The sequence below is a fragment of the Panulirus ornatus genome, chromosome 71 (genome assembly GCF_036320965.1).
Source record: "Panulirus ornatus isolate Po-2019 chromosome 71, ASM3632096v1, whole genome shotgun sequence".
NCBI lineage: Eukaryota > Metazoa > Arthropoda > Malacostraca > Decapoda > Palinuridae > Panulirus > Panulirus ornatus.
Genome location: NC_092294.1, coordinates 12,858,239 through 12,868,811, shown reverse-complemented (window position 1 = coordinate 12,868,811; position 10,573 = coordinate 12,858,239). Strand labels below are relative to the sequence as shown.

Below are 10,573 nucleotides of genomic sequence, written 5' to 3'. Positions count from 1 at the left end.
ATAGAGGCAATATAGGAGGTTCCTGAAGACTGGCACGGGGAAGAGAGAGAGGAGAGTCATCTTGGTCATCCTGCACTCACCCCTTAGTGAAGGCTGACGCCCCTCACTCTCGTCTGTGGGATGAGATGACGAATATCGTCTGTTTTCCTTGACTGTGATGGTGCACGTCTTCACCTCATTAATAGTAGCGTGTGAGTCTAACTTTAGACGCCATCTATGGGGAGTGGTTGTAAGTGTAGTAGCGGGAATGCAGACCAGGGTATGATGACTTGCAGGGAAGGCGGAAGGTGAAGGTGTTAAGTGAGAAACAGACACTCACACAGACGGAGAAAGTCAGACAGAGAGAGAAAGTTGAACAACAGAAAAAAATAGCGCAGTGGAAGCCCTATCATTCGTCCGACCTTCTCTCTTGTTACCCTCCATGAATACAGTGCACAACAGTAATATGGGATTCGAAAAAAGTCAGTGTGAGGTCATGTTGTATTGATCAGTGTTGTTGGTCACCAGTGGCGGGTCACAACGCCATGACCATTAGGTACTGGCCTGCTGTGAGTGGTAATACGTGGACACCTGGAATTATACGGATACTTCTTATAGCATATGAATACTTTAAACTCTTCGATCAGGGATACCTGCAAACTGTGTCGATTCAGCAAACTGTTGACATTCTTTGTAAACTGTGGAAACTCCTTCTAGATTGTCAGCCTTGAGTGAACAGTTCTACTAGGTTTACCTCCGGTCATTTATATCAGCACCTCAGTATCTTTCATAGATCGCCTTTGACGAAAGCTAATTACCTTTAACTTCAACATGTGTCAGGTTACTGGAAAGCCGTAATGAAAGGAAGAGACACAGGATAATTTGAAACAAAAAATAAAAGTGTGCTAGAATAGGAAAGCGATGTATTTGAAACAAGGTGAAGGTATATAATTGGATATGGAATAGCTGAGAAAGGTTTTGTGGAATAGGAGTGATAAAAGTGTGTTGAATAAAACAGGAAAATAAACCTTGAAATCAGGGGAGATATTAGGAATATGATAGGCCTCTGGAACAGGGTAGGACGTGTGTGGAATAGGAAAGGAGGTCTATGGAATATAATAGGGGCTCTGTGAAATGGGTAGGGTCTGTGGAATTGGGTTGGTGGTTTGTGTAATTTGGTAAGAAGTCTATAGAGTATCATAGGGGGCTTGTGGAATAGGGCAAGAATTATGTGGAATGGGATAGGGGGTCAGTGAAATGATAGGAAAGGAAATTTATGAACCAAAAGTAGAATAGTTCCAAGATATACTAGTTTACAGATCATGTGTAAGGGTTCTACAGAAAATGAGAAGCACGCAAAGTAGAGAAGATCAAAGCCTCTGAAAAAAAAGAGAAAAAGGTTTTGTGGAATACAGGTAGCTACATGTGGAATTGGAATTTGTGCAACTGTGAGAGAATCTATGGAAACTGGTTCACTGGAACAGATCGGATCTGTAGAATGAAGGGAAATATGGCCTCTAGAATAGGTTGGGTAAGTGTAATAAAGATGTGCCGAATAGGGTAAGGGGTATATAGAAACAAAGATAGGAGTGTTTGGAACATGAAATATCTTAAAGTGGGGGGAGTAGGGGTTTGGTCTGTGGAACAGGAGAATATGGTGTGTGGAATGGGTGAGATTGGGCAATAAAGACGATCCGTGGAATAGTAATGATAGTAAGTGATGTGTAGAAGGATTCATTTGAGCAAGTGTGTGTATGGAATACGTTGGGTTTATGAAACACAAAATCTGTGGAAGTTGGAAGTCTGTGAGGAAAAGTAAGTTTGCAGACGTGACGGAGTCTTCAGAACAGTAGGTAAAGGGTCTCCTAAATAAACCTGTACAATGGAATTTGGTGTTAAGGGTTAGGCTGTGGATGGTGGGCTCTGGTTTCGGTACATTATGGATGAAACCTAGAGAGTGGATTTGTGCAACTGAGGCCGTTGTTCCTGACTGTACCTCGCTAGAGGGAGAAACAGTGAACATGTACTAAATAACATAATTCTTCGTTTATCTTTACGGTTATTGATCTTAGCGCAACCCAGTTATCGGCTGATTCCTTCAGTCCTGATTCGTTGGGCTCGATGTCTCTGGCTGTAACTAAAATTTCCAATTCGGTATTAAAGATCTTATTTCTAAGATTTGTTACACACCTTTACAGATAATTTCATTTGATGAACTTCTTTACTTAATACACTCACAGCAATTTAGATACTCTACTTTTTCAAAAAATATGCTACGAAGTCGCTATAAAAATATTTCAGCATAATGCTTTTGGCACCTATCATCAGTATGTATATTTGATCCCTGATCCTTTCATTATCAGCCTTCTTATTACTTCTCACTCTGCCACGGTGAAATGATATACTTGAGAAATGCTGCATTCAGGGGCACTTTTAAAATTCCCTCTACCCTCTTACTTGTACAGTAAGCGATGCCCTAAATGTAAACAAAATATCAACCGATGCGCAGGGTTACAGTAAAGCTATTTCTCGGTACAAATAAACCCAATATATAATCAAACAGAATAGCAGAATTTAAATGCATTTAATGTTAAAGAAAATTTTGAAATCAAGATTATTTTTTCATATATCAGTAATAAGCTAGTTGAGTTTCTAATCCTTACCGATTTCATAATAAGGATATTATATAAGCATGTAAACATGAAACGAAATATCAACAAAAACATGAGCGCAACTCGAGCAAAAATTAGATTTAAGTCTCAGATTCACTGATAAGAATTGATAATCTGTTTCTCTATTTAGCAAATGTTTTTATATAATTCCAGTGTTTTTGAGTAAGTCTTAAAAAGCTAACAAGATAAGAAGAACTATTTCTGATGCAGGGGCGTCGTTATAATCCTAATTATATTACGTAAAAGACTATATCTCAAGGCAAACTCTCAGTCAGACTCCAACCTCCCACCCATTCAGCGGTAAAGTTGTAGTATTTCTTCGAGTGAATTGGCTTTAAGGTACTTATTATCATGCCGGAGGGACCTGAAATATTCTTAGCATCTCGGCTTATCAATACTGTGAGCCTAAAGAGACTATATGGAGGACGTGTCGTCAAGTCTGAAGTATCAACGAAAAATCCTGACGTAGAATGGGAGGAAGAAGTATATCGCGTACGTGCCCAGGCAAGAGGGAAGGAGCTCATGGTAACCCTGTGTAATGGTGAAGTTGAAAAGAAAGGAGAGAAAACATTAAATATTATATTTCGCTTTGGTATGTCCGGGTCCTTCAAATTTACTCCCGTTCAAGAGATTCCTAAACACGCTCATTTAAGGTGAGTGGAGTCACCATACTGATCTGTAAGTGAAGAAAAGTTAAATTTTATATTCATATTACATTTATATTATGTATTAAGGATTGTTGTTGTTATGTGATGTCTAGGAATTGAACATAAACACTTAAAGTGTATTATATGTGTAACATGTATGTGTTAACAAAAATGTTTATGTTAGAGGTTAGAGCTTTAAAGGTGTCATAAATCTTGAGGTAAGAAAGCCTTCAGATCAAAGGATTGTTGTCCTTCTCTTAATACTCCCAAAAGAAACATCCTAACATTGTTGTTATATGATTTATAATGTGGTTTGTCCATAGAGGTTTATATCTTTTTACCTCCAGAATTCAGTTTGATTATATACAATATTGGGGAGGGTAATGAAGACCAGAGGAAATGTGGGGTTAACAGAGATGAAAGGGAAATCACTACAAAATTATTAATCATAGAGGTTTGTTCATAGGTTGGCATGTGATATCATGAATTCCTCCTCTGTGTAGCAAACATCCTCATTCCACAGCAAGGGATGAATACCCCTAGATAGGCCAGGTAAAGTTAGGTTAGATTGGAACCCACCTACAGTGTTTACTGCAATTGATTAACGTTGTAGAAATTGAAAATAAAGATTTTGTAAAATTTTACGTGGAGGACATTATTAGTAAGGAAATTTCTACCAAGATAATAGCTGAGTAACATCTATGAGAAAATTCTTTTTTTTATTTTTGCTATCATGTAAACTTTCATATCCTCAAACTAAGCTAGGTTTACGTGTGTTTCATTCCCTTTCAACATCCAATTACTTTAGTAATAGATACCTAAATCATCCTTATTATATCCTTATATACCATTGCTTAAAGATTCTAAAGTTTAAGGTTACATAATTTTGCAGATTCTATACCATCAATGAAGACATCCCAATGGTGCTGAGTTTTGTAGATTACCGTCGCTTTGGCCGATGGGAAGTAGGTGGTACTTGGGGGCGTGACCGTGGCCCTGATCCGATGTGGGAGTATCCAAACTTCAGAGAAAATATCCTGGCTGGCCTCAAATCAGCAGATTTTAATAAACCCATCTGCGAAGCTATGTTAAATCAGAAATATTTTAATGGAATCGGGAACTACCTAAGAGCAGAGATATTATACAGGTGGGCAATGAGTGAACTGTATTTTTATCATTTTATTTATTTATTTTGCTTTGTCGCTGTCTCCCGCGTTAGCGAGGTAGCATAGGAAACAGACAAAAGAATGGCCCAACCCACCCACATATACATGTATGTACATACACGTTCACACACGCAAATATACATACCTATACATCTCAACGTATACATATATGTACTCACACAGGCATATACATATATACACATGTACATAATTCATACCGTCTGCCTTTATTCATGCCCATCGCCACCTCGCCACGCATGAAATAACAACCCCCTCCCCCCTCATGTGTGCGAGGTAGCGCTAGGAAAAGACAACAAAGGCCCCATTCGTTCACACTCAGTCTCTAGCTGTCATGTAATAATGCACTGAAACCACAGCTCCCTTTTCCACATCTAGGCCCCGCACAACTTTCCATGGTTTACCCCAGACGCTTCACATGCCCTGGTTCAATCCATTGACAGCACGTCGAACCCGGTATACCACATCGTTCCAATTCACTCTATTCCTTGCACGCCTTTCACCCTCCTGCATGTTCAGGCCCCGATCAATCAAAATCTTTTTCACTCCATCTTTCCACCTCCAATTTGGTCTCCCACTTCTCCTCATTCCCACCACCTCTGACACAAATATCCTCTTTGTCAATCTTTCCTCACTCATTCTATCCGTATGACCAAACCATTTCAAAACACCCTCTTCTGCTCTCTCAACCACATTCTTTTTATTACCACACATCTCTCTTACCCTATTATTACTTACTCGATCAAACCACCTCACACCACATATTGTCCTCAAAAATCTCATTTCCAGCACATCCACCCTCTTGCGCACAACTCTATCCATAGCCCACACCTCGCAACCATACAACATTGTTGGAACCACTATGTCCTTCCAACTTCCACACATTTATTATTTGCATTTTATTAACCTTCTATGAGCGTCACACTCTTTTATATCTTTGATATGATGTCTCTATATGCTGCTGAATTTTTTCTTTGTTTATCAGTATTGTATAACATTTTGATTATTATTGCTAAAATTCAGATAATCTTAGCCACTGTTATTTTCTTTGTACATTTTACGGAACACAGTATTCTTCAGTTTCTGCTGGTATGTCCAGGATTTCCCATTATTTGCTGTCCATCTTGAATTTGTGGTAGATCTCTCAAACGTCCCATGAGCATTTTCATTTTCCTGTAAGCTTCTGGGGGTATATTTCATGTCTCTTGTCAGCAATTGTACAGGGGAAATGCAAATTACTCTGGTTAGAAAATTATCTATAACTATACAGGTATATTTTTTATTTGTTTTTCCTCTCATATTTTATACAGAATTGCAGCTGATATGTTGAATCTGAACAAGAATTAGCATGGGTCAACCCAGGGTTGGCTCCACATCGATTCGAATCCACTTTTGGGTTGATCGGTAATTGGGCAAGTGTTGTGAGCTGGGGTGTGTGTAAATGTGTTTACACATAAGGTTAAGACATGATATATATATATATATATACAATGTTAAGGTATGCGGCAATACTGTCGTAAAACTCCTTCTTCATAATACAGTGCAGAGATAATAACCATACACTCATCTTGATGCATCTTGGTATATCTTACAAGAATTGCTCATGAGATGCTTTTCAAAAGCCTTACAGTTTTAGTACATTATTCACAAATTTGTGATTACCTATTCCTCAAATTTCCAGATGTGGTATTCGTCCTTTTGATGAAGCAAGGGAAGTCTTGAGTGAGTTAAAGCCCTTTAGCAAATGGTATGAAATGCAGTCCAAAATAAAAGTACACAAGATGTGTGAAGTGAAGCCTGATGTTTTAGACCTTTGTCATATCTTACCCAAAGAAGTAATTAACCTGGGTGGTGGTGGCAAAGGCTACAATGTTGACCTCGATGCAGATGAGGATGAGTACAAGGAGTTCCGGGTAAGAAATGCATACTAATTTTCTGTATCATATCTTTTTTTCTGTGATATCATTTTCTTAATATGATATTCATCTGTAAGTATCTTGGAGTCATGTTTACTTGTTCACATTACACTTGCAGGCTCCCACTCCAAAATAGTGTGGTTTATGCCAGATCCTGCTCTTGAGCAGGATCTTATTTGCAAAATACTGCTTTTTACACATGAACATGTTTTGCTGTTAGTAGTGAAAACATATTTCCCAAACAAATTTTTTATTTCGTATTTCACCAGCATGATTGTTTGTAAATATCTTCTCTTTTCCTGTCCATCTTTCTGCAACCATATATGTCTGATATTCACAATGGGGCAGACTTTCTCCTCTTGACATCAAAATGTGGTATGTCCCATCATAATCCTCCCTGTTTCCTTTCTTTCATACATACTCCTGAATTTGTTTTTCTTCAGCTTTGATCAACCCGTATCTCTTCCTCTAGTCATTTACTTTCTCTCTTTTTTGCATTTTACAAAAATTAACTTTGTTCTTTTCCTAAGTTCAGTTTGATTTTCCATTTTCCAGCCTAAGTTTACAAAATTTGAAAAATTAAAAGACAAAAATTAGATAACAGCTTTGATCCCTTTGTATTTCTTTAGCATCATGAAGGTTTAGGAGCCTGTTTCCATCATGTAACAGCGTACAGTGCACATATGTAGGACTAAAAAGACATACATTGTACAGTGTACTTATATCGGACTAAAAAGATTAATGAACATGTATGTAATCTGGAATAATGCTTTGTTTCCTTTGAAAGTCATGGCTGCAGTGTTACTATCAGGATGGAATGAAGAATATGGTGGATCATAATCGCCGCACCATGTGGTTTTCTGGAGAGCCAGGACGCTTAATACCAAAAGGTTAGCTTGCAGTTTGCTGTGGATAAATTGCATATATAAGAATGTGCATGTTGAATTTCAAGGGTATGTATAGATATGTATGTTTTAAAAGAGAATTTAAGGTTAGTTTAGGTTAGGTAGAAAAAGGAAATAGCTAAACAGTTTTTGACATATCAAACTATGAAGCTATTTTCAGAGTATTTTAGTGTAATTGAACTGAGAATGCTATCACCTTTGCTTTTAAAAAGAGGCAAAACACACTTTTCATAAAATTCTTTTCTGGCTAGAATTTACTGGATAAATGTTTTATTGTTTTAGCTCATTGTTTTCAACCTTCTTTTACTTATATTTTAACAATTTAGTTTATAATTTCAGATGCATGCTCAAGGTCTATGGTTAAAAGAAAAAAGTCACAAACAAGGAAGCAGAACAAAGATATTGCCGAAGATCAAATTTTAGAATTTGATCAGAATGGAAAAGAAAGTAAACAAATCAAATTACTTAAAGAAGAAACAAAAGTGAACAAGAGTAGAAATAAGAAACAATCGAAGAAAGATGCTAAAGATGAACTAGACACAAAATGCTCAGCCACAGAAGGACTACAAAATAAGAAAAATAAGACAAAATATCACCAACCAAAAGCCACATCTGCTAAAAATAAAAGTAAAACAGGAGTCAGAGTGACAGCTAAAATAGCTTCAAGAACCTCAGTTACCTCTGTGACACAAAGAGCTCCAACACGACGGTCTTCTAGAATAAAGTCGCAGTGAAACTGTTCCATTATTTCATTAGTTCTAAATTCAATTTTGTAACCATTTTATGTTTGTCTTCCATTATTTGTCAGTAACTGATATCCCATGGTATTTACCACGGTTAGAAAACATTGGAAGCTATTGTTCAGTCAATTAATAGACAATAAGGATGATGCATATCACTATATGTATTTGTAGTGCTTGGGTTCCTTACCTTGTACACTGGTAAAGATAGGAGTGCCCAGTTCCATAGTGAAGCATTCTTGTTTTACTATCTCACAAAGATATTTTAAAGTATTTTAAGATTATATTAGTTAGTTGTTTGAACTGATGCATAGAATTATATTCTCTATTTTTTTATCAATGTAAGATATTTTTTTCTACTCAATATTCTGCATTTTTTAGTGCATTTTTTTAGCATTCGACTTGGTACAAATATGAATTGCTTCTCTGAAAGTTTCTAATTTGATATTGAACAACAATATTAGCCTGATATCTTAGGTGAATAATCCCAGAATAAGAGTGTACTCTTTTTAAAAAAAGATTATTATAAGTTTTTCGAGAATATCAAATATTTTCTTGATATATGTGGATGACTTGAAACATATGTAGTGTAAGGTGGTAAATAATTAGATCCAAATGTAAGCATAAGCACACTCCGTAGAAGCAAATCTGCTATGAAGCCATTTAGGCTGTAAGCAGGAAGATGTGAGGTGATATCAGAATGGGTGTAACCTATTTAGAAATGCTATTGCTCAAGTTATGAAATTCTTAAAAACCTGACATGTATATCCTCTTTGTCACCCTTTCCTCATTCATTCTCTCTGTACGTCCAAACAATTTCAGTACACCCTCTTCAGCTCTCTCAACCACACTCCTTTTATTACTACACAACCCTCTTACCCTTTCATTGCTTACTCGATCATACCATTTCACACCACGTATTGTCCTCAAACATTTAATTTCCAACGCATCCACCCTCTTCCACACAGCCTTTTCTACAACCCATGTCTTGCATCTTTATAATATTGTTAGGACTATGGATCCTATAAACATACCCATTTCTGCCCTCCTACATAGCATTTTCTCTTTTCAAACACTCTTCTGCACTCCCAGAGCCTTTGTCTTCTCTCCCACCCCATAACTTGCTTCCACATCCATGGTTCTATTCGCTGCCATGACCTCTCCCAGATATCTAACACACTTCACTTCCTCCAATTTTTCCCCATTCACACTCACACCCCAATTAAACTGTCCCTCAGCTCTGCTAAATCTAATAACATTGCTTTTATTCACATTTACTGTCAACTTGCTCCTTTCACACACACTCCCAAACTCAGTCACCAACTTCTGCATTTTCTCACTTGAATCTGCCACCAGTGGTGTATCAACAGCAAACAACAGCTGACTTTTCCCAGGCCCTCTCAACCCCTAGAGACTGCACACTTACCCCTCTTTTCAACACTTGCATTTAACTTCCTCACCACCCCAACCATAAACAAATTGAACAGTCATGGTAACATCACATACCCCTGCTGCTGACCAACTTTCACTTGGAACCATTTACTCCTTTTCTTCCTAATCATGTGCATGCTGTACACCTTTGATAAGAACTTCTATGCTTCTAGCAGCTTTCTTTCTACAGCATATATCCTTAAGACCTTCCACAAGGCATCTCTATCAACCTATCATCTCTCCTTTCACCCCCTTCTCTGATGTTCCTATTTGTTGTTTTGTTTTTTGCACATTTGGTACCTCCTTTCAAAACATATTATTCTCCCCAAAGTTTTCTGACACTTGCTCACCCCAACTGTCATTTGCTGTTTTTTCCAACCCCTATAGAATGTGTGTAGGTAATTTCATTTGTTTAAAGTTTGGAAATAACCTTGCACAAAGTGGATGGACTTTGTCATCACACCTTCTATCGGTCTGTTATGTTTAAATTGATCAGCCTCCAATTAGAAAATCCTATAAGTATCTTGATATTTTGATTACTTTATTTTTTTTGTATCTTACCTAGAAGCTACTTTCTTAAAGATACTTGTTTTAGATTTAGTGAAGTAAGTTGAATTACACTTGCACACTGAAAGTTACCTATAGTTTCATTTTTGTACCTTTTACCATTGTTAGCTTACAGTTGGCTGTTTAGAGAGAGAGAGAGAAAAAAAATCAGGACGAACAATAACGAACCATAAAAGTTCTTACATTCTTGCATGCTTTACATCCAATCTTTATTATTCAACAGTAGTTAGTAGTAGGGAAGTGCAAAATTCATGGAAGGCATGCATTGAACAGATAAAGTTATAGATGATCTGTAACAATGGAGGACTAATTGCATTCTAGATTTATAAAGCACCACTGAATACATGGAAATCAACGAGTTCTGGTTTAAATTGAAGCATCCTTTATGTGGACAATGGTTGCACAAGAGTCACTCAGCAACAATATTTGTAGTGGCTGCCATGTGGACAAGGAACTGCTGATTATGATGTTAGATAGATATTCAACTAATGTCTGATATCTTTACAAAGAATCAGGTATAATACACCCTTGT

At 37.1% G+C, this 10,573-nt stretch overlaps 1 protein-coding gene across 1 annotated transcript; it reads left to right on the top strand.

The window, feature by feature from the left end:
- Positions 1-2,868: 2,868 nt before the first annotated feature.
- Positions 2,869-10,319, top strand: LOC139747914 (endonuclease 8-like 1). Its single transcript, XM_071660380.1, has 5 exons — positions 2,869-3,304; positions 4,191-4,445; positions 6,164-6,395; positions 7,186-7,288; positions 7,643-10,319. The coding sequence occupies exons 1-5, from the start codon at positions 3,003-3,005 to the stop codon at positions 8,035-8,037; spliced, it is 1,287 nt and encodes a 428-aa protein (XP_071516481.1). The 5' UTR covers positions 2,869-3,002; the 3' UTR covers positions 8,038-10,319.
- Positions 10,320-10,573: the final 254 nt, after the last annotated feature.